Consider the following 25,297-nt stretch of genomic DNA (forward strand, 5'->3'; position numbering starts at 1 on the left):
CTGGCTATCTTCACAGCACTGAATTGCCCAGAAATATTTATTCCCATGGGTAATATTTGCTGCTGCAAAGAAAAAAAACACCACCACCATCTTGTGAATTGCCTGAGGGTGGCGGGGCGGGAAGCATCTAGAACCTAGGCTGATATACTTACAGATACTGCATTTGGAATGTCAGAGTTTGAATTATTTTCCAGTAGAACTGATTTCCAGTGTACTTGTGCTTGAAGTCTTACTTGTCATTTGATGGAGCCATAGTCTAGAAAACGTACAACAAAGTCCCAGCCATGTTTGGATCCAGCCATATTTGCGCTGCTTTTCCCCTTGTGAATGTTTGTGTGGCTGGTTTCAGTTCATACAGCTGTTAATGGAACACTTATAAAGCGTATTTGCTATTCAGTATTCTCTACTCCTGTTTAATCAGGTTCATAAACAACCAGGGAGAAGAACCAGTGCCACATGACTCAGGAAACAAATCACACTCCTGGTCAAAGTGCTCATTTTGCGGATAAAAAATGTAGCTTATGACATATCACAGGCATCTTTTCATATCTGGGAATAGGGAAATTAATCTCAGTCACTAAAGGCTGATGTACAGTGTCTCTCCTGCAATTTACCATGAATTATGAAGCAACACAGATAAGTGTCACTCAGTTTCTTTACCTTTTGCTTTAAGTCCCTTCCAATGGGGATGGATGCAAGAGCTGCAGTATCAGAGTGATTGTCTGAGCCATGCGTATTCCAGGGCAACTCTCATTGACTTCGGTAGGAATTTAGCCAGAGCAAGGACTGTAGATTTGACCACTATGTAACTCCCGCCTGGAATGAACTCCAGGAATGATGTTTGCATTGCTTGGTGTTTGTTTGTTTTTCACATCTTTGCTCTGATTTCTAGGGATTCAATGTGAACATTGTAACCATAGATCGGGTTTCTGCTCTCCATGAGGCCTGCCTGGGTGGCCATGTTGCTTGTGCGAAAGTCTTACTGGAGAACAGCGCTCAAGTGAGTATGGGCATATAAACGAGGCCAACACTTCCCTGTGAAGTGATCAGCACCATGGTGACACAACTGGCATTAGCAGGGACTCCCAAGAGAGACACATGTATTGGATTTTTCTCACTCTGTGTGTGTGTGTGTGTGTGTGTGTGTGTGTCAGAGAGACAGGGAAATTCTGGCCACAAAAGGGGACTATATTTTGCTTTCACTAATAGTAAATTACTTACATTTCTGTAGTGGTAGTTTTTTCCTGAAGGACCCCACCTTTTTACAGCTTGGTGGATGTTTTGATCGCAAACATATTCCTCTTTGTTTTTCTTCTGTGAAACTTCACTGTGATCAGTGGGGGAAAAATTAGGAAAATTAGACCAAACTAACTGTTATGATGATGAGTTATGCTTCGCTTTCCAGAATGGTCACTGGAATTGCTCCAAGTTTTTTGAGATAGTTTGTGATTTATACATAAAGAAGCTTAAGAAATGAAACATTTTGTCTAATAAAAGAGCAGCTTTTCTCCACATTGGACCTAATATAAAAATATCTTTAAAAATGAAATATGAGAATATAATTGAAATATATGGGAATTTATTATATTGGGTCTGCTTATAGGTTCCCCTGATTACGATGCTGAACAATTTCTGTGTGGAGTGGCAAGAAATCAAAAAAGTGCAGTCCAACAATGGATGTATTCATTAGCAGAGAAGAATATGATTATAGAATAACTATACTGTACATTAATTTTTAAGCCCCCAGACAGGAAAAACAAACCTTGATCTTCATATTACTTAGTTTCAGGTTGTTTTTGAAATTACCCAGTTTAAAAAAAAAATTGAAGTATATTGATCACATATCTTTTTAGCACATAGAAAGTCATAAATCTGAACTATCAATTGTCACTGTCAATAAGTCATCCTTATTCAACTTTTCCCATTCTTCATTGCTACATACAGTCTCAGTCAGTGGCTTTTTCTTTACATAAATTAATAGTCACGGGCACAAGAAGCTGTGTCCCATTCTGTTGCCTTTCTTCAGCACTGTGATCTTTTTCATTTCCTTCATTAGAGAGCCATTTACTCTGGAACAACCTTCCCAAAATTCCTTCCTCTATTACCAGATAAGTCAGTACCCAGTGGAGAGGCTTTGCTAGTGTTTTTGCACGACAAATTGGCTACCCATCAAAATGTAGGAGCTGCACAGCAAGGCTTTGTCTACGCTGGGGGAAAGCATCATGTTAGAAATGGATTCACTAACTCATTTTAACTTGCAGTACGACTTTGCCCTTAGTGTGGACAAGGACAGTCATGATGAAAACATATTAGCTGGTCTATGGTTTTAACAGGTGTTTAAACATGACTTGTCCTCATTTACATTAAGTGCTAAGTCATGTTTAACATCATGGTAGTTAACAAGTTTTCTAGCACAATGATTGTTCTCCATTGTAGACCTGGTTCTGCCATTGATCCCATTCCCTGGTGTAGAGCTCTGCAGCTGGGTGAGGTGCCATTCAAAACACATTAGACTCCATTTTACCACACTGGGCAAATACCCCTGCACCACAAATGGGGAACCAGTCTGGTAGGACTTAGGAACCCAAGATGATGGACGCATAGGCGGCAGGTTCATATAATTTTTGGTGGGGCCCAAAATGGTGGTGTCCCCCCCCCCCCCCGCTCTCGCCCTGTAAGCTGATATAAAATGAAGCTACCATGCGTCAGCACCACAAGATTACAAGGGTCAATTAAAAGTGGAAAGTCAGAAGCAGCACTTGCCTATTAATATCTAATATACGGTATTAAATTTTGTTGCACCTGTTGTGACAAAGTGGGAATGTTCTTAATGTTTTCTCTGAATACTGTGTGGGTGCCTCAGTTTCCCCTGCAAAGTGCCAACTGACGGTGTTGGGGACAAAGAGATCAGGTGGCCTCCTTGTCCGGAAGAGACACAAAGGCCAGATGAGGAGTGTCAGTTGGAGCTGGCTGGGGAAATCGGGAGAGGCCCAGAACTTGGGTCTGGGCTCCCCACCCCCCAAGATGGACCTGACTGAGGGGTCCTGTTTTCTGTACTTACAAGCTCTGTTTTAGACTGTATCCCTGTCATCTAATAAACCTTCTGTTTTACTGTCTGGCTGAGAGTCACATCTGACTGCGGAGTTGGGGTGCAGGGACCTCTGGTTGCCCCAGGACCTGCCTGGGCAGACTCGCTGCGGAAAGTGCACAGTGTGGAAGGGCATGCTGAATGCTCCGAGGTCAGACCCAGGAAGGTGTAAGCTTCTTGCCCTGGAGACAGTATGCTCAGAGAGGAGGCTCCCCCAGAGTCCTGACTGGGCTTTGTATGGAGTTGTTCCAAAGCATCCCAGCATCCCCTTCCACACCATGCGCTTCCCGGAAGTCTGCACAGGCACTGACACTCCCTCCTCTGGCCTTTGTCTCTTTTCCAAGCATTAGGAGGCCACCTGATCTCTTTGTTCTCCAACACCTTCAGTTGGCACCTTGCAGGAGAGTGGCCCAGGCCATCAGTTGCCTGGAGACAGGGTGTCAGCCATTCTCTGTGCAGACAGCATCACACTGGCCCTCTAGGGCTTTACAACAATCACACCCCCTTATCCCACCATCTAGAGCCTTAAGAAATGCATTGGGGAAACTGAGGCACACAGACAGTATTCAGAGAAAACACCTGTATACGACCAGTTACATACTTTGAAGGGTGTAAAATAATCAAATATTGTGCTAAATACAATGATACTCCAAACTGACCACCAAATTTAAGTTGCATGTTTTTCCCCTCAGGTGAAGGTTCTGGGGTGGGGCTGGGGATAAGGGGTTCACAGTGCAGGAGTGTGCTCGGTGCTGGGGGTGCAGGCTTTGGAGTGAGGCAAGGCTGAGGATGAGGAACTTGGGGTGCAGACAGGCTGCCCCAGGGCTAGGGCCAGAGAGGACTCCCCATCACCACCACTGGCAGCAGCAAGCTCCAGGGGAGGGTCCCCTCCTGCCTCCCATGGCACACACACTCTGCACATGCTCCTAGAGCCCCTCTCAGGTCCAGAAAGCTCACTCCCCTCCTCTATGATGGGTACTGGGGGGGGGCACAGGTGGCCTTCCATGTTGCCCCTCACCATAACTTCACTGTGGATGGGGGATGGGGCTGCCCCTTGCCCAGCATGGGGCAGAAGTGGGGTAGGCAGGGTGGTGGCTGGCTATGGGGTGGGGGAGCAGGGTGTCATAAAATTCACCCAAGCCCCAGCTGCTCAGGTCTAGGAAGCCTCCCTCTCCCATCCCTCCTGTGGTGGGTGGGTTGGTGGGTGCTGGGGGAGGGGGCATTGCCTTCACATGTGGCTTCCTGCCTCCCCTGTGCAGCCTGCTGTGTCTCACTGGGGGGCTGGGGCTGGGGCAGGGGGGGAATCATAGGGTCAAACACTCAAACATAATAAAAAATCATAGGGTCAAACACTCACGAAAGTCCCAACTGCTGCTAAGGTGAATGATGTCTGTCTCCTGGCCCGTTTGTGTCTCCTCCAGGTAAGGGCGGGAGGGGAGTGGAGGCCCCCTCCACTCCCCTCCCCCTCCTGAGTGCTTCAGCAATCGTTAGCACATTCCTCTTATGTTAATGCTTAGCACATTCCTCTTATGTTAATGCTGCAGCCCTTAGGCTACCGGCAGCAGCAGCAAAGGAGAGAGAGAGAGAGACATGCTGTGTGCTCTCTTTACATTCAAGCAGGGAAACTCCGGGGAGGGGGAAAAATCTAATATTTCCAAATATTGGTGGAGCAGAGCCCCTGATTATGAATATTCCTGGGGCTTTAGCTCCAAGAGCCCATATAAGTTGGCGCCCATGGATGGACGTCTCTTCCTTCAGATGTACTGGTCCCTTCAAGACTGTGCTTGTGTTCCTTCTGGCCCTCATCTTTCGCCAGGCCCTCCCTTTCCCCAGAAGCCAAACAAGCCCCCATTCTGTACTGTTTCCAAAATAGGAGGTGGGCAGTCTGGAGGAGAGCTGGAAAATTGCCTTTTTCTTTTTAAAATATATGCAGTTCAAACAGATATATTGAGCATCTTGGAAAAAAGCTAAACTGTGCACCCATTCGCACAGCTGCATAATCTCCTCATATAGACGTTGTTGAAGCTGCTCCAGTAACTGGGGATTGATTGGTAGCATTTTATACTGGACTGCCAACTCAGACAATCAGGCATCGAAATGCCCGCAAAAACACTAGCAAAGAAGCAGCCCCTCTGCTTCTCCTCTCCGCTGGGTACCCACTTATCTGGTAATAGAGGAAAGAATTTTGGGAAGGTTGTTCCAGAGTTAATGGTTCAGTAGGGAAGGAAATTAAATGATCACAGCACCGCAGAAAGGCAATAGAATGTGACACAGCTTTTCCTAGAGGGCTGCATACCTGACTATTAAGTTATATATTTTTTAGTTTAAAAAAACCCCACACTTTTCCATTAGTAAAAAAAAAACCTGCCACAGAAAATTTTTAGGCAGCCCTAATTCCGCTGTAGAACTAGAGCTTGAAAGGAGACGGAGTTGGAAGCAGGGGTCATTGTGAAACTGACTGCTCTGTTATAAGGGGAGGGCAATACAACTGTTCATCATATTCCATAAGGGCAGCTGGGATCTCCAATTCTCATTCTGTAGCAAACTGTAGTGAAGGCCCCCATGTGCTATCCAGGGCCGGCTCCAGACCCCAGCGCGCCAAGCGCGCGCTCGGGGTGGCATTTTGCCGGGAGGGCGGCAGGCGGCTCCGGTGGAGCGTCCGCAGTCATGCCTGCGGAGGGTCCGCTGGTCCCGCGGCTCCTGTGGACCTCCCGCAGGCATGACTGCGGAGGGTCCGCTGGTCCCGCGGCTCGGGTGGACCTCCCGCAGGCATGACTGCGGACGCTCCACCGGAGCCGCGGGCCCAGCGGGCCCTCCTCAGGCACGTCTGCAAGAGGTCCCCCGAGCCGCGGGACCAGCGACCGGCAGCGCGACCCCTGCGGCATGCCTCCGTGCTTGGGGCCGCCAAATTCCTAGAGCCGCCCCTGGTGCTATCATACAGCGTACTAGTGACTAGATCCACATTATGCAACAAATCTCTCGCAGGCAGTTTATTCAGCAGAGCTGCACTTATCTCTGTGACAAACTGGGAATCACGCAACAGTACTGACAGTGAAATCTAATAATCTGCATGACTTCTAAACCGGAGAGAGCAGGAAACAGACGGGGGGCTAGAAGGTCTGTTTGACTAAATAAAAATGTTCACAAAGCATTTGCTTTCCTTCCAAGATTTTGATTTGATCAGAAAACTGCAACTGTGTTGGGGTTGGGTGGGGGGATTAAATGAAAAGTCTAAATTTTCCATGGGAAAAATCCCTATTTTCCAGCCAGCTCTACGTAGGAGCTTGTACAATTTTCAGTGTCAGAGTCCTGTTGTTGCTGCCACCCTGAGAAGCAGGGTGGCACTTGATGGGTAATAGTCTCTCCTACAGCGTGTCACTCTGAATTTGGTGACTAATACGGGCTCTGACATTAAATACAATCAGAGTCTTCTTCTTACGCTGTATTTAGTGTTGAGATGCGGGTGGTTTCCAATGGAAGTGTGTCCCTTTTAAAACAGATTCTTGTCTGTCTGCCTTGCTGTTTCAGGTCAATGCAGTCACTATTGATGGAATCACTCCTCTCTTTAATGCCTGCTGTAGTGGCAGTGCAGCTTGTGTGAACATGCTGCTTGAATTTGGAGCCACGCCACAGCTAGAGAATCACCTTGCTTCACCTATTCATGAAGCAGTAAAGAGAGGTAATTTTAAGGGTTTGAGTACAGCTAACTATAAATAGATCTGGCTTTGGTTTTCCTCCCTAAATAATTGTGGGAAATTCATCTGCATCTGAAGTATCTGGGCCATAGGGATAAATGTGTGTTTGGTTTATTCCATACTATTCTATATAGAGTTCTGTGTATTCTATTCTAATGTTATCTATATGATGTGTGTTTGTCGGTCATCCTGCAGAGAGGCACTGAGTTGAGATGACCTCTCTTCTGTGTTATCCAGGTCACAGGGAGTGTATGGAAATTCTTGTGGCCAATGACGTTGACATTGACCAAGAAGATTCGCAGCACGGAACACCCCTTTATGTGGCCTGCATGTATCAGAGGACAGACTGTGTCAAGAAGCTTCTCGAACTAGGTGCTCTGGGGGCAGAGGAGGGGAAGCTGAACATATTTGAAGCCCCCACCTATTGTTTCTCTTTAATCCCTCCCCGCTCCTGCTATTAGCATTTAATTCCTCATGACTCCTTGGAGGACCAAGAATTTTGAGATTGGGATAAAAATGGGGATTCTGTCATGCCCTGTGACCTGCATCAACTCCTTTTGATTATTATAAAATAAATAGCCAAGCATACTAAGCATTCACTCATCCACTGCTCACCACATGCAGAGGGAGCAGATCAGCTAACCAACCACTCAAAAGAATAATCCCTTTAGTGATCATGAAGATCCCACACACAGCAGGGCAGCACCTCAGGTGGTATGGCTTGTTTTAGCCAATGCAGCTATGCTGATTGACACCAGCTAGGGCTCTGGCCCAATTTGGGTGCTACTGTCAGCCCAGGATAAGCATTTTACTCCTGGACCTTCCAAAGTTATTTTAATTAAATGTTAAAAACATGCTTTTCTGGCCATTTGAATTAATCAGATGGAAGCAACTTTAGATTTTAAACACCTGCTCATTGGGTAGTCAAAAAGTTCAGCATTGGCTCAACTCCTGTTAATTCTCCATCCTCCTCATCTTATTGCTACTCTTGATGCTAATATAGTAGCAATGTGACTTCTGGATATTGAGCACTGCTGTAATCAAGAGAAGACAGCGAGTCCTGTGTGCCATCAGGTGCACTTCATTTATTGATGCTAATGATGGAAACCAAAGTGTGTGATAGAAATTTTAGACTCAGCCAGTCATGTGTTTCCCTGCTTCCTCCTAATCCTAACCCTGGTCTATTCTTATCTCTCTGTGTGTTCTTTTAAGGAGCCAGTGTTGACTTGGGTAAACGATTAGACACTCCACTCCATGCTGCAGTTAGGAAATCCGGCGCAGAAGCAGTCAACTTGTTAATGGACTATGGTGCTAGCTTGATACGCAGAAATGCTGAATTCAAATGTGCCCTTGATCTGGCAGCCCCCAACAGTAAAGTGGAACAGGCCCTCTTGCTTTGGGAAGGTAATGGCTCTTCCTTTTTTTAACTGGACAATTTTTATTTCCTTTTCATAAGTATTTTTTTCATGTTCATCTTGCTTTTCCACATACAGCTGCTCCCTCTGTTAGTTCTTTGAGATTCTCCAGGATGTTTCAAGACAGGGCACAGGAATGAGAGACCAGAGATCTCAGTTCTGTTCCTAGCTTTGCCACTGACTGCCTATGTGATGGCAGGCAAGTCACCCCATTTTTATGTGCCTCAGTTTCCCATCTATTGAATAAGGATAGTCCTTATCTGCCTTTGTAAAGTGCTTGGAAAGCTATGACTAAGAAGTGCTATATATATCTAAGTGCCAAGTATTTTTATTTATTACTGTTATTATGAACCATATTTGAGAGAGCAAGCTAACAACTATTTTGCCCACAAACCAGAAATCCCAAATGAAATGTATACATCAACCTGGATGTTACTGAGTCTCATTGTGCAGCTCCCTGCATAAACAGCTCCATGAATGTGTATAACTTGGTTACAGTGAGAAAGTGGAACTTAAACCCAGTTGGCTATTCAGCTTCTCATATTACTGCTGTTTCATGAGGCGTCAGGAAGCATTCTGTTAGATCAATGCCTCTCTGAGAGTATTTCTAGTACCATTTAAAAATCTATTTGGAAGAAACTTTGTACTAGACGTTTGCCAACATTTTAGCCATCTCATCTTGCACCTTCCTCTCATGTAGAATTCTTGCCATGCTGTTTTTTACCTTCACATGTACATCTAACTCTGGAGGGTAGAAACTGCATCTCTACTTGTTTTCTAAAGGGAAATGCACAGCTAAGGCCCTGTATAACGAACAGCTCTGAAACACATGCTGAGCTGAATTATTCTTTCCTTTAGCCTTACGGTTTTACAGCATGTTTTCATCTGAGGAAAGCTATTTGGACCCTACCAACTTAATAGAATAGACCTAGCAACCTGTAGAATTCAAAATCTTTATTAGATCCCTTCCTAAATGTTGGTCCACTAATAGCTTTTGACTAATCCTCATGTATTTTCCCCGCTTCCAGTGAGATTGTAAAATATCTGTCTTGAAGTTCCCAATTAGTGTAATGGCCCAACCAGAGACTGGGAATGGTTGGGCCATTACACTAATTGAATCTATTTCCCCATGTTAAGTATCCTCACATCTTCTATTGGTCATCTCGATTATCACTTCAAAGGTTTTTTTTCTCCTGCTGATGATAGCTCATCTCAATTGATTGGCCTCTTACAGTTGGTATGGCTACTTCCACCTTTTCATGTTCTCTGTATGTATACATATCTTCTTGCTGTATGTTCCCGTCTATGCACCCAATGAAGTGGGCTGTAGCCCACGAAAGCTTATGCTCAAATAAATGTGGCCTTGGCTACACTTGCAAATTTGCAGCGCTGCAGCAGGGTGTGAAAACACACCCTCTCCAGCGCTGCAAATTGCGGCGCTGCAAAGCGCCAGTGTGGTCAAAGCCCCTGTACGTTATTCCCCACAGGGAGGTGGAGTACGGACAGCGCTGGGAGAGCTCTCTCCCAGCGCTGGCGCTTTGACTACACTTAGCGCTTCAAAGCGCTGCCGCGGTGAAGTGCAAGTGTAGCCAAAGCCTGTGTTAGTCTCTAAGGTGCCACAAGTACTCCTGTTCTATCCCCTTATGTCTGCCTAATGATGGATGCCAAAGATGGCTTCCATCCTTGCTTATAGCTTCCAAAGTTCAGTGAACTTGTTTCAAGAGACAGGATGATTTCATGCTGTTTTTCCCTTTCTGTGGTCCTGCTATCCCCCTGTATGTAAAGGAAGCTTCCATTGTTTTGATTGCACCATGCTTAATTTACATAGCAGACAGGTAATAGCTGCCTTTTCTCCTGTCCAGGGTGGAACCTGTTTTGCCAGAGACTTTAAGAGATAATATCATTAAGTATCCATATTTCCTCATGTGGTGTTAAAACATACACTGAACAGTGGTATTAATCACCAGTGTGCATTAGCTTTCAGAAAAGACCTCGCTCTCATAGTACAGTAACATCATATACTGTTGATTCAATTGCTTATCACTTAGGGTTCAGCTCCACTGTCTTTATAGACCAGTAAACATTTGAAATTGATTCTTCTGAAGGTTCCCTCTCAAAGTAAAGTGTATTCAAGCAGTGAGGAAGGCAACGTGGAGTCTGGTGATGAAGGAAGCTCTCTGCTTTTTCTTCCCCCACTTGTTAGCTTAATAGCTGTGCTTACCTAATATGTAAAAATGGACCTTCTTTGTCTTTGTGGAAAGAGCCAGCAGGTCAGCAAATCAAATACACATTCCATTGTCTAAAGCAATCTGTTTACCAACATCCTCTGATTTCCCTAGTTTAAACACACTTTAGTCATAATTCCAGCATATATCCATAACTTTTAATAGCCTCTGCATACATACATCATGCAAGAATATTAATGGTCAGTTCATGATTAGTTTTCAAATGATACCTTACAAGGCATAGTCTGTACAAAGATTATTACAATAGTGTATAGGGTATGAACAGAGGGGTGCTTAGTGTTAGAAAAACCCAGCTACATTTTTTGCACCTCCAGCTTGCCTGACAAAAGGAAAAATGAAAAAAGGTACAGGAATCAGTATAACTGGAATACAAAATGCCTGAAACGTACAGGAGGACAGATGCATTCGTGAATAGCTACATCAATAGCTAAAGGAACGAGTCCCTTTCTTAGGAGGGTTGACTGAGACAAATACAGCCAAATCCCCAACATTTCTGCCAGACATGGTTTTTGTCAAGTAAGATTTTGCTTTAGTTCTTGATTTATCTAATGGTAGTCCACCACCTAGTGGTTGAACAGTATAATACAGTTAGCATTCCATTCCATTCCACACCATTCGTGAAGCATATAAGCTTCTCCACCTTTCCAGACTACTATACCCTTTTTTTCAGGAGTCTGATTTGTCTTGTGTACTCCCAAGTTTCACCTCACTTAAAACTACTTGCTTACAAACTCAGACATAAAAATACAAGTGTCACAGCACAATATTACTGAAAAACTGCTTACTTTCTCATTTGTGCCATAAAATTATCAAATAAATTGATTGGAATATAAATATTGTACTTAAGACTATTTTTCACTTGTCAGCCTTGTCATGCTGGGAGGCAGTGAAGTGACAGTAACAATTAGGTTTTTCTCCACATTGAGTCTATTCTTACTTTTTGTCTTGATGGCAGTCATAGCAGAAAATGAGACTTCACAAAGATATTTTGACCCAAAAGGTCACAGATCATCCAAAGCCTGGTTCCCAAGGTCAGTGTAATTTCTGTACTAAACACCAGAACAGGGTTCGTGTGGAGACATTACATTTCATTTGTAGGCCACGCTCCGATAACAGCTCAAGAAGATTTTCTTGCTGACTGGCAGAGAGGTTACTGCTGCTAACATCTGACAAAATGAATGGGTTTCTTACCCAGTCAAGTTGAGCTGAGTTGTGTTGAGGAAATATGACTTGAATTCAGATGTCAAGTGGGCTGTAACAGGATTTACTCACCACTGTGGTGCCTCCTGCTGGTTGTCTTGGGAATTAGCTCTGCATGGTCATACGCCTTCTTTGAGTGGTGCCTCACCACCATCACTCCTGCTATAGGACCCATGTCTCTCCAAGGACTGCAACATCCTCTTCAGTGACACAGCCCTCAGGCCATGCCACACACTGTGCCTCCTCCTCCCCCCTTCCAGGGGACCTGCAGGCCACTGTTCAGCCACTTCTTTTAGTATATAGTATATCTTAGTGACTACTGCAGCGAATTGTCTGGTCAATTCCACATGGCCCCAGCATCCTCTTTGCCCTTGCCTCATGGCCTCCCCCTGCAAACTCCAGCAGCCAGCCAGGATCTGTTGCTCATTCCCCCAGTCCTGCTAGCAGCACTGTTCTGTCCAGGGTGCTGGCAGTTCTCTCAGCCCTCCAGAGACACAGTCCTTCCTCCCTGGGCTCCCAGCAAAGAACTTCCTTCCTCTGCCCTGCAGCTCCCTTTTCATGTGTGCCTTCTTGGCCCTGATTGGCTGCTTCCTTCAGCCCTTCTCTGATTGGCTGCCTCCTGCGCAGCCTCCCTAGGGCTCTATTAACTCCTTAGAGCCCAGTGTGGGGCAGGCGCCCCATCACATGGGCTAAATGATCTATTAGTTCTTTAAGTTTGCTCTGCTCGATTTCCCCTGTGCAAATATCAGTGACATACACATGAAGCAGTGGAAAACAGGTGAAGTCTTTTTTTCCACTTTTGGACTTCCAAAATTCAGTTTTCTTGATAAAAGCATTCACTTTATCATAGAGATTGAGATCATTACTGTCATGGCCTTGCATGGGCAAAGTTAGATCATTCAGCTTGCTAAATATATCTGCGAGGTAGGCAAGTTGAGCTAACCACACAGTATTGTCAAACACAGGGGTAAGAAGGGATGAATCACATCAGAAAGAAATGTGTGAACTTCTGTGTGTAATTCAAACAATCTGTCAAGTACTTTCCCCTCTTGAAAGCCAGTGAACCTGTGTGAAGCAACAGTTGCTGATGTTCTGACCTCATCTCTTCACAAAGAATGCAAAACAGGTGAGCATTGGTCGGCCTGGACTTGATTAAGTTGACAGACTCATTTAAAACTTCTTGAAGTTCAGAACTCATCTTTTTTGAAGCAAGTACCTCTCTGTGTATGATACACTCAGGGCCGGCTCTAGGCTCCAGCGAAGGAAGCAGGTGCTTGGGGCGGCCAATGGAAAAGGACGGCAAGTCCGAGTCTTCAGTGGCAATTCAGCGGCAGGTCCCTCAGTCCCTCTCGGCGCGAAGGACCCGTCGCCGAATTGCCGCCGAAGAATGAAGCGGCGCGGCTGAGCTGCCGCTGAAGTGCTGCCGATCACAGCTTTATCTTTTTTTTTCTTTTTCTTTTTTTCGCTTCGCCCCTTGGGGCAGCAAAAAAGCTGGAGCCAGCCCTGGATACAGTGCACCCACTGCAAGGAAAGATTTTCTTTCCTGATCCGAGCTACAGGTCTGTTCACTCTCTCGGTCATTGCACCAGCCCCATCAGTGCAGACGAATTTGCATAAATTCCAACTCAAATTATGTTCAGAAAAAAAAAGTCAATTCATTTAAAAATGTCCTCTGCGGTTGAGTTTGCCTTTATACTTCTGCAAAACAGCATGTGCTCGTTGATATCAGTGGTTTCAGGGTATCAAACATACACAATCAGCTGAGCTTCTCCACTAATATCCATGGACTCATCAAGCTGAAGGGCGAAGGTTTTTGCCATTTTAAATTTCTCTACAAGTTGAGAGACAATATCCTCAGCCATTTCTTCAATTCTGCAACACGGTGTCATTTGATATGGGTACTTTCTTGAGCGTATCAGCTGGTTTTTATTATGAAGTATGTTTTCTGCAAGTGCCACTGTGGCAGGCAGAATCAGATCTCCTGCAATTGTGTACACTTCTTTGATTTTGCTACGAGAAGGGAGACAGCATATGAAACTCTGAGTGCTCTTGTAGAAATAGTTGAAGCTTTTTTCATTTTAAGCTGTCAAGTCTGGAACTGAGAGCTTTCTTTGAAAACATTCTACTGGCTTCCCGCATGCACAGCGTGATTTGTCTTCACATGTTGTTGCAAATGTGCCGGCTTCATACTGTTATTTGATAGAGTTTCCCTCAAAGGAAACATGAAGCTTGAGGTGGATCTCTATTGAAGATGTGAATCCAAAAGCAATATATTCCTCGCAGAACTGATGTTTTTTTCAGTTATTTTCAGTTTCTTACAATTTTGCCACTACTGCTACTTCCAGCTCCTCATTTTAAAAATCTATCAATTTTTACATCGCAATCACATACACACCATGACAACTTCAACCTCATTAACATGCTTACATGCATCAGTAAATGACATAAAATGCATGTCTAATACAGTTCGTATGCACAAGTTACGTTACTGTATATATAGTATATAGAGCAGTATATGAGTCTATGAACTGACTTCACTAACTGCTTTTTGTGTAACCTGCTGTAAAACTAGAAAAATATCTAGATGAGTTGATGTACCCCCTGGAACAGTGGTGCTCAAAGCCAGTCTGCTGCTTGTTCAGGGAAAGCCCTTGGTAGGCCGGGGTGGTTTGTTTACTTGCCGCATCCACAGGTTCGGCCGATAGCGGTTCCGACAGGCCGCAGTTCGCCGCTCCAGGCCAATGGGGGCTGCAGGAAGTGGCGCGGGCTGAGGGACGTGCTGGTCGCAGTAGCGTAGCTAGAGGGGGAGTGGGGCAGCGGCTGCTCCCTCACCGAGCACAAGTGGCACCTTTTTAATTTTACTCACCTGGGAGCGAAAAAAAGGTGCCACTTGTTGCGGCGCTTTTATTGACGAGGCGGCGCTCCGGGTATTCGGCAGTACTTTGGTGGCAGGCCCTTCACTAGCTCCGGGTGTCTTCGCCGGCACTAAAGCTTCATCGCCGAAATGCCGCCGAAGACCCATGGAGCGAGTGAAAGTCCCGCCACCAAAGTACCCGCCACCAAAGGTGAGCGCCACCTCATCAGTAAAAGCGCTGCAAGCGGCAAACTGTGGCTAGTGGGAGCCGTGATCGGCCGAACCTGTGGACACGGCAGGTAAACAAACTGGCCCGGCCCGCCAGGGGCTTTCCCTGAACAAGCGGCAGACCGGCTTTGAGAACTACTGCCCTGGAAGACCTCTGTGTACTCCCAGGGGTACGCATATGCTTGGTTGAGAACCACTGGAATAAAAGGCTTAGGGCATGTCTACACTTACCTCTGGAGCGACTGATCCAGCGGGGGTCGATTTATCGTGTCTAGTGAAGACGCGATAAATTGACTGCCCCACTCCCCCTCAAGCTACGCTACTGCGACCAGCACGTCCCTCAGCCCGCGTCACTTCCTGCAGCCCCCATTGGCCTGGAGCGGCGAACTGCGACCAGTCGACTCTGGTACTCCATCAGAATGAGAAGTGTAAGCGGGGTCGATGGGGAAATGGCAGCAGTCGACCTACTGCAGTGAAGACACCGCAGTAAGTAGCTCTAAGTACATCGACTTCAGCTATGCTATTTTCATAACTGAAGTTGCGTAACTTTGAACGACTTAGCTCGCACCCCCCTCTCCCCCGAGTGTAGACCAGGCCTTAGTGTCAATGAGAATTGGGTCCTTTAAGAATCAATAAGATTAGAACATCGTCGTGCTTCTGTATCTCTACAGCATTTCATCCTGTAACAAGGTGACTTTTCTATGAATGAGGAACTTAATTTCTATTGATTTCAATGGCTAAAGATCACATCATTTAGAAGCTAATCTGAAACTTCAGAGATGTGCTTAACCCAACAGGTATCACTCCTATCACTATGTGCTTGCATCCGAAGAAGTGGGTATTCACCCACGAAAGCTCATGCTGCAAAACGTCTGTTAGTCTATAAGGTGCCACAGGATTCTTTGCTGCTTTTACAGAACCAGACTAACACGGCTACCCCTCTGATTCCTATCACTATATGAAGTATCTTAGGCCTGGTCTACACTAGGGGGTGGTTCGAACTGAGGTACGCAAGTTCAGCTACGCGAATAGCGTAGCTGAACTCGAAGTACCTTAGTTCAAAGTACTTACCCGTCCTCACGGTGCGGGATCGAAGTCCGCGGCTCCCCCGTCGACTCCGCCACCGCCGTTCGCGGTGGTGGAGTTCCGGAGTCGACGGGAGCGCGTTCGGAGTTCGATATATCGTGTCTAGATGAGACGCGATATATCGAACTCCGAGAAGTCGATCGCTACCCGCCGACCCGGGCGGGTAGTATGGACGTACCCTTAGAGGATTTAACAGCCTTGGATTCCTTATACAATTGAAAAGCAGTTTTCTTTAATTCTTGTGCACTCTTCATGCTCTGCTCTGCCTTTCTTGTCATTTGTATGCAGTGTTGTTGTAAGCCATGTCTTTACCTCACTCACCTTTCCTGTTTATTTTTTATGCCTCTATAGGTCCATCCAGCACATTTTCCCATTGTCCCTAGTAGCTCATGTTATAAGCCACTCAAAGGCTTTTTTATTCTCTTAGATTGATCTTTGCATTCCTTGCTGTATCCACATTGGTTTCTTTCTCTACTCTCACTAGTGCTTTCATGCAGGGACATGTAAAATACACCTTCCTTCACTAGCTAGGCCCAGTGCATCACGTGGGAGATTCACCTCAAGGGAAGGGAAGTGGTGTTTACGAGAGCTTTTTATGCATTTTGCTTAGCTAGCACTGTTTACTTTTGGGACCCTGCTGGCCCCTTCCAACCTCTTCCAGCACAGTGAAACTCAGACTGTGGCTCCTTTGCACTGCTCTGGTCTCTTCCTTGGCAGGGTTTCCAATGATGAGACCCAGGTAAGGGTCTACTCTGGCTCAGGCCAGTGTAACTCCACAAGTGATTCTGTACCTTAATGCATTTATCATCAATAAACAAATACATCCACCTTACTTAGACTGGATGAAATTCACTGTACTCAGAGGGCCAGCGAAAGGCCTATCCATTGCTTAAGTCCCACTGAAGTCCAATTTTGACCACTTAAGTGCTTGGGCTTTGTTCTGGCTCACTGCACAGAAGTGACTTTAGCCCACTCATAAAATGTAATTTCCCACTTAATATCCTTCCCTCCCATTCCATTATTGGATTGGTTTCCACCCAGAGCTTCTATTAGTCATCCAAACCTGTCACAGTTTAAACCTGATTATAAACCTGGTCACAGCACTTTTACATATATGGTTTGCAACATTTATATCTTTTGTCATAATATCTGCGTTTCTCTGAGCTAAATTAAGAGTTATCTATATGGCTTGATTTATAGGCTGCACGAACAAGTACAATATTCATAAATCTACTACTCAATTTGTCTTTTCCATTAAATCTATCACAGTTTATGTCTGAGTAGAAAGGTCTGTCATTGCTATTAATTTCCCCACAAATCCTTTAATTTCCACTGTCAGCTATTCATCCTGTTCTTCCTTGCAATCGGGTGGTCTGTAGAACATTTTAATTAATTTACTCTTGGCTCTCCACTTTTGAAAGATGAATAAATTCCAGACCTGGAAATAATCCAAACATCCTATCTCTCTTTTGCTTTCAAACACTTCATTGCACCTTTACTTCGCCGCCCAAACGTTTCCCCTAGAATCCTCTTTTCAAATGGAAGCACCACGAAAACTTCTTTTGAGCAATCTTCTTTCTACTGCCTATGTTTTCTGCTGCATATATTTAGATATTTTCCTTTACCCTTTTTTCCTTCCTTGCCGTTATGTAATGACAATTTTTAATGTGAGAGATTTTCTTTCTTGCTTTGTTTGCCTACAGAGCTGCTTCCCTCTTCATCTCAAGTGCCATTTATATGAGCTGTTTTTTTCCTACATGTTTCTTCCCTGCTTTTCTGCCTGTTAATTTTTTTAATGGGACACTGTCAGCTTGTTTAGGACCACAAATTGATCTTTGTAATAGTTTCATGCCATGAAGCACCTTTGGAAGATTTGGAGCCATATTATTAAACATAGGTGTCTAAGTTGTGCTTGCAAAACATTTATGTGACCAGGGCTGCCTGTGGGGGGGGGAGCAAGTGGGGCAATTTGCCCCAGGTCCTGGGCCCCACAGGAGCCCCCATGAGAATATAGTATTCTATAGTATTGCAACTTTTTTTTTGTGGAACGGAACCCCTGAAATTGCTTTGCCCCAGGCCCCCTGAATCCTCTGGGCGGCCCTGCATGTGACAGCCACCATCTTGGTTAACACTCCAGGGGTCTCCGGAGCTAACAGTGTAAGCTACTACACTTTGACCTAAAGTGCCAACACTACCTAGCTGGGGCGGTAACACTCATATACTCTGGGATCAGGCAGAAAGCGGGACCTGTAACACACACTCATTAGAGGGTTACATTTGCGTACCCATAAAAACAGGTATTGGGTGCATATGGGTGTTCAGGCACACAAATATATATTTGAACATGCTATTGTGTACATGTGCTGTACATGCAAACACCTGACTAAGTACAGCCCACATTACCAAGGCATCTGAGCACCAAGCACTCCTTATTATGTTTATTCTCACCAGACTTCTGTGCCTTCTGCTATTAGCTAAGCAAGGCACATGACTATATTAGCTAAAAATCTAATACTCATGCACACCTTCATGGTTTTAAGATTTAGCTCAAACCAGGAATCAGAAAAAAGCTTTATTGTGCACACATGAAAATGCTTTTAGCACTCATAGCTTCAGAATTGCTAAACCAATTTCAATAAAACAACTCAAGTTTGAACAAAATCAATTCAAGCATTACTGTATTACCCATGGACAACATTTCTAATGTGATAATGCAAGTTGTTTTGTTATGACCACAGCTCAAAAATATCTGAAGGGAGTTTGCACAAACATTTAGTAGATTCCTAGACCAGCAGGGACCGTTGTGACCATTTAGTCTGATCTCCTGTGGGACATAGAACTTCCCTAAAATAATTCCTACAGCAGATCTTTTAGAAAAAACATCTAATCTTGATTTAAAAAATGCCATTGATGGAGAAACCACCATGACCCTTTGTAAGTTGTTCCAAGGGTTAATTACTCTAATGGTTAAAAGTGCATGCCTTATTTCCAGTCTGTATTTGTCTAGCTTCAACTTCCATCCACTGAATCGTGTTTTACCTTTCTCTGCTAAATTGAAGAGCCCATTATTAAATATTTGTTCCCCATGTAGGTACTTATAGACTGTGATGAAATCACCCCTTAACCTTCCTTTCATTAGGCTTACTAGATTGAACTTCTTGATTCTATCACTATAAAGCAGAGGTGGGCAAACTATGGCCCGTGGGCCACATCCAGCCCACGGGACCATCCTGCCCAGCCCCTGAGCTCCTGGCCCAGGAGGCTAGCGCCCGGTCCCTCCCCTGCTGTCTCCCCTCCCCCGCAGCCTCAGCTCGGTTGCTCCGTCGCCAGCACAATGCTCTGGGTGGCGGGGCTGTGAGCTCCTGGGGCAGCGCAGCTGCAGAGCCTGGTCTCTGTGCTGCATGGTGGTGGTGGCAGCGGCAAGGCCCGGCTCCAGCTTGGCGGCGTGGCTGTAGCACTGCCAGCTGTAGCACCGATGCTCCAGGCAATGCGGTAAGGGGGCAGGGAGTGGGGGGTGGGGTGGATAGAGGGCAGGGGAGTTTGAGGGGATGGTCAGGGGGTGTGGGTGTGGATAGGGGTCGGGGCGGTTGGGGGGGAACAGGGGGTTGAATGGGGGCAGGGGTCCCAGGGGGGCAGTCAGGAAGGATGGGAGTTGGATGGGGCGGTAGGGGGCAGTCAAGGGCAGGAGTTCAGGGGGCAGTCAGGGGACAGGGAGAAGGGGTGGTTGGATGGGGCAGGGCCATGGGGTGGCTGTCAGGAATGATAGCAGTGGTTGTATGGGGCAGCAGGGGTCCCGGGGCGGTCAGGGGACACAGAGTGGGAGTGTGTGGATGGGGCAGGGGTCCCAGAGGGGCCGTCAGGGAACAGGGGGGTTGGATGGGGCAGGAGTCCTGGGGAGAGGGCAGATAGGAGGTGGGGGCCGGGCCACGATCCCCTCCCCTAACTGGCCCTCCAAACAATTTATGAAATCCGATGCGGCCCTTAGCCAAAAAGTTTGCCTGCCCCTGCTATAAAGCATGTTTTCTAATCCTTTAATCATTCTTGTGGCTTTTCTCTTCACCTTCTCCAATTTATCAGCATCTTTCTTGAATTGTGGACCCCAGAACTGGACACAGGATTCCAGCAGCGGTCACACCAGTGCCAAATACAGAGGTAAAATAACCTCTCTTCTCCTATGAGAGATTCCTCTGCATCCAAAGATCAGATTAGCCCTTTTGGCCACAGCGACAGACTGGGAACTCTTGTTCAGCTGATTATCCATCACAGTTCTCAAATCTTTTTCAGTCACTGCTTCCCAGGATAGAGTCTCCCAGCATGTAAAGTATGGCTACATTCTTTGTTCATAAATGTATATCTATTAAAACACACATTGTTGCTTGTGCCCAGCCTACCAAGAAATCCAGATTGCTCTGTATCAGTGGCTTACCCTCTTCATTATTAACCACTCCCCCAGTTTTTGTGTCATCTGAAAACTTTATCAGGGATGATTTTATGTTTTTTTCCCAGTCATTAATAAAAATGTTAATTGCATATGGCCAAGAACCGATCCCTATGGGACTCCACTAGAAATACACCCATTTGATGATGATTCTCCATTTACAATTACATTTTGAGTCCTCTCTATTAGCCAGCTTTTTAATCCATTGAACATGTGCCATGTTAATTTTGTATCTTTCAAGTTTTTTAATCAAAATTTCATGTGATACTAAGTCAAATGCCTTACAGAAATCTATTACATTAACACTATTACTTGTAATGTCATAAAAAAGATATCAAGTTAGTTTGACAGGATATATTTTCCATAATTCCGTGTTGATTGGCATTAACTATATTACCCTCCTTTAATTTATTAATCAGGTGTCATATCAGCTGCTCCATTATCTTGCCCAGAAGTAATGTCAGACTGACAGGCCTATAACTACCTGGGTCATCCAGTTTACTGTTTCTAAATATTGGCACAACATTAGCTTTCTTCCAGTCTTCTGGAACTCCATGGTGTTCCAAGATTTACTGAAAATCAGTATTAATTGTCCAGCAAACTCCTTAGCCAGCTTTTTTAAAAATCTTGGACGCAAGTTATCTGGACTTGCTGATTTAAAAATGTCCGAGTTTATTAGCTGCTGTTTAACATCCTCCTAAGATACTAGTGGAATGGAAAGAATGATATCACATGCTATGCCTATATTATCTGTTTTTTCCCAAATACAGAACAGATATTTATCGAGCATCTATGCCTTTTCTGCATTCTTATTGTGATAATTCTACCATCTAGTAATGGACCATTACCATTGTTAGGATTCTTTTTGTTTCTAATATACCTGTACTTGCAAAACTCCTTCTTATTGTCCTTAACTCTGGTGCCATAGATTTCTCTTTGTGTCCCTTTGCTTCCCCTATGCATTTTCTACAATTCCCAACTTTTGATTTATAGTAATTACTATCAGCTTCCCTTTTCTTCCATTTGTTATATATTATTATTTTATTAGCTGCCTTTTCTTCTCCACTAAACTAGGACAGTTTTTTAACCAATATGGCCTTCTTCCTCAATTGTGACTTTTTGAGCAGCTAGTAAAGTATTCTTAAACAATTCCCAATTATGATTCACATTTTTTTTATTGAGTTATTCCTCCCAGTTGATTTGGCTTCTAATTGTTTTCAGCTTTGTGAAATTGGCCTTTTCAAAGCACCAATTATAAATATCACTGGTGTGGCATTATTGTTTGCAAATTATAAATGTGATCATGTCATGATTACCTGTAACTAAGTTACCAGTAATTTTTAGTTCTGTGATCGGTTCTTCTGTATCTGTCAAAATGAGGTCTAAAATAGAATTTCCCTATGTTGGATGCAACACTTTTTGAGTTAGGAAATTGTCATATATATTATTTATAAATCCCAAGGATGTTTTAGTACTGGCAGCATGAGACCTCCAGCATATGTCATTCAAATTGAAGTCCCCGGATGATCACACAGCTTAGAAAACTTCCTCCCATGGGGAATTTGTTTAAGAAAGTTATGAGCAACTTCAAAGGAGTTTATAAGGAGCATTGCATTCCAGCCTTGGGTCAGATCCTCAGCTGGTATATATTGGCATAGTACAGGGATCGGCAACCTTTAGCACGCGGCCCGTCAGGGAAATCTGCTGGCGGGCTGGGACAGTTTGTTTACTTGCGGCGTCTGTGGGTTCGGCCAATCGCGGCTCCCACTGGCCATGGTTCACTGTTCCAGGCCAAAGGGGGCTGTGGGAAGCCACACAGGCTGAGGGATGTGCTGGCTGCTGCTTCCCGCAGCCCCCATTGGCCTTCATGTTAACAGATTTTGGGTTTACGGGTTTTTCCTTCTTTTCCAGGTCCTGCCAGCCTTGCCCAGCTGTGTCGGCTGTGTATCAGGAAGTGTCTGGGTCGCTCATGTCTTTATGTAGTCCACAAGCTGAATCTTCCTGAGCCACTTGAGAAATTTCTCTTATATCGATAGCTCTATGACTGTCTATATGATGATTGCCAAGAGAGGAACAAAATGGCTGTTTACCACAAAGATATTAAACCGAACTGAAAAACAAAGACATCATTTACTGCTTACTATAGGTACCAAACTAATTAGCTGCTGACATAACAATACTCCCTGACACAATACTCCTATATCTTGTAACCACTGGAAACTGCTTTGTAGCACAGTGCATGTTACCATGGAAATGATATCCTCACACTTTAGTGTTAAATCCACTGATGTTAGATAAGAGGCTGAAATATGCAAACAGCAGATTGTACAGCTGTGTGTAGGTATACACCCAAACAGCTGATTGTATGGGTGTGTGGGTGTGTGTGTGTGGGGGGGGGTTATGCACAAACAGCTGATTGTGCAGGTATATGTATGTGTGGTATACAAGCCACCTTAAGTATGATTTAATGAAGTCAACTACTGTATAGAAGTCTGATGCTAGAGAAGTTTAAATTAAGCCAAAAGAAATAATTCATCTTCTCCTCTCTTTCCTTTCAAATGCAGCAAAAAGTCTGCATGAATCCTGAACTTTTGAGATTTCATGAAATAAATCCTCAAATGAAAATATCAAAGGGGAATGGAGCCCCTCATTGACAGTCTGTGTGGAAGCATCTGGGGGTGGTAGGTTCCTTCCTTCTCTCATTCCCACTTTATTTGGCTTTGTGAAAGGACTCTGGAACTTTATTATGGCTTTAGCCTTCACATTATTAGTTGAAAAGCCTATGGACTCTCACAGAGTGAACAGAAGGTCATAAAGAGCCAGAGCTATCAGACTATAGCAAGTGGAGATCCTGGGATTAATAGTATGATAGTGTACTTCAAGGTTTATTCTGTTTTTTCCAGAGGTTGGTTAGTTAATGGAAAGAGTGTTTCTTCAATCTCAGGCCTTTGATACAGTTTTGCCATAAGCAGGGGGGATAGTGATGGCTCATTTAGATTCAACAAAGCTGAAAAGGGATTCCAGCTTCATTTTGTTATCCCAACCTCTTAAGGGGTTGAGGAACAAATACATTTTCAACCTTTGAACGAACAGTTTTCAATATAAGCCACAAAGGAAGATAAAAAGAAATAACTTGAGAAATAGGCATGGTCTAGTGTGAATGTGGGACTGAAAGCCAGGAATTTCTAAGCTCTGACCCTTGCTCTGACAGCAACAACGTCTCTGGCTTTGGGCTAGTCACTTAACCTCTCCGCTACAGTTTTGCTACCTGTAAAATGGGAGTAATTGTTCTCCCTCACATTGTTATGACAGTTCAGCATATGGAAGATGAAAAGTGCTAGGTATCACTATGTCCCTCCAAGATCAAGCAGAACAGTCCTGTGATGTCACAACTGAAGTTAAATGTATTTTCCTGCCTCTGAAAATAGCCTGTGTTTGCACAGGTGGGATGTTCTTTCCATTGCCATTAACAGCAAGAACCATTCTAAAGGGGCAGCAAAGTCTTCACTGAATATAAGCATTTCCTCATATGGTACAGGACATATGCCAGAGTTGGATTAGCATTTGGAACTTTGTGTTCTCAAAATCTCAGGAACCTATCAAAATCCGAAAAAATTGTGTTCATTTCCTGTCACTCACTGGCATTATCCTTATCTTTATCTAATCTGCTATATTTTAGAGCATCAGTCATAGTTTCTAGGTGACATCTGGTATCTAAACAGAGAGGCAGACACTCAGCTGATATAAATTATCATAACTCCACTGAAATCAGGTGAGCTAAGACAATCTACCTGAGCTGAGAATCTGCTCCAGAGTGTAGAATATACAATTGTTTTCCTTATACATACAACAATTAATACAATATGTAATTTACATGGGATTTTAAATTTAAAAGAATTTATATTCCTTAAAGGAATGGAAATCCCATGCAGCAACTCTGGAAGATATGTATTCTGGAGTGGCAGTTATAGATGAACCTAGCTTCCCATCATCAGATCAGTTTTCAACCCTTATCTCAACTTTCCTCTAAAACAGTATTCTTCCTGAAATTTCACATGGCACATCTTTATTTCTGGGTAGAGGTTTTTGAGAAGTTTGATTAAAAAAATCAGAAAACAAGAGTTAAAGTTATGGTGTCTTGAAATTGCATTAGAGGTTCACTTGCTATGTTGTCCAATTTTTTTTGCTCTAATCCCATTGCCTCGCCTAAAAATGCCACAAGTGTTTTTGTTGACTTTATTTTGCTGTGGGACAATTTTCAGAAGTATTGCTTATGACATGGCAGGAGGTGGTCTTTCAATTTCTCTCTCTCCAATATCCCTTATATCATCTACCCAAATCAGCTGTTTGGGTGAACCATCTTTTTCACAGGAACATGTAACATCTATGTACATCTGTGCTGTAATGTCTAGTGGTCTGATATCCTTTTTTCCAATAGCAGCCAGTACCAGCTGCTTCAGGGAAAGGTGCAACAAATCCCACAATGGACAATTATGTAATCTCTTGCCCCTAGGGAAAGTTTCTTTCTAATCACTGGCAGTTAGTATTTGCCTTATGCTTTGTAGTGTGAAGTGGGATTGTGGAAGTTCTTCGTTTTCCATATAATGATCTGATCATTTTTGGGGCGGGAAAAAGTGGGTGAAGTCATATCTTTCATTAGACCACCATCTGTTGGTGGGAGAGACAAGCTGTTGAGCTTATACACGGAGCTTGTCTTCAGTTGAAGTTGGTCCAATAAAAGATATTACCTCCCCTATCTTGTCCCCACCTATTAAAAATAGTTATGTGGTAAATTAGCCAGTTTATACTGTTTATTTGTTTTCTCGGAGATGAACAATATTGACATCTGGTACTATGTTAACAAATCAAATCTCCTATGCAAATAAGCGTGCCCCAGTTGGCTAGGAGTGAGTACAGGGAAAACTTGCTTACCTCTGAGCTACTAAATTCACATATACAAATTCCTGCTTTCTGAGTGGCTTGTCGGTGGCAAACATGATCTTTTTCTGGGTCAGGAAGTAAAACTCCCTGTATGAATCTTTGTTTA

The 25,297-nt window shown here is 44.2% G+C and overlaps 1 protein-coding gene across 3 annotated transcripts in view; it reads left to right on the forward strand.

Moving 5' to 3' along the window:
• The window catches only part of ASB11 (ankyrin repeat and SOCS box containing 11), a 69,297-nt gene that overhangs the window by 8,245 nt on the left and 35,755 nt on the right, over positions 1–25,297 (forward strand). For 2 of the 3 annotated variants that reach the window (XM_045026415.1, XM_045026572.1), the window contains exons 3-7: positions 893–1,000; positions 6,617–6,767; positions 7,021–7,155; positions 7,996–8,187; positions 22,162–22,918. In XM_045026415.1, the coding sequence (XP_044882350.1) occupies positions 893–1,000; positions 6,617–6,767; positions 7,021–7,155; positions 7,996–8,187; positions 22,162–22,286 (711 nt within the window). In that variant the 3' untranslated portion in view covers positions 22,287–22,918. Of the gene's footprint in view, positions 1–892; positions 1,001–6,616; positions 6,768–7,020; positions 7,156–7,995; positions 8,188–22,161; positions 22,919–25,297 lie in introns of those variants that run through there. The other variant, XM_045026348.1, reaches the window with a different exon arrangement.

The sequence above is a fragment of the Mauremys mutica genome, chromosome 1, assembly GCF_020497125.1.
Source record: "Mauremys mutica isolate MM-2020 ecotype Southern chromosome 1, ASM2049712v1, whole genome shotgun sequence".
In the NCBI taxonomy this organism is placed as follows: domain Eukaryota; kingdom Metazoa; phylum Chordata; order Testudines; family Geoemydidae; genus Mauremys; species Mauremys mutica.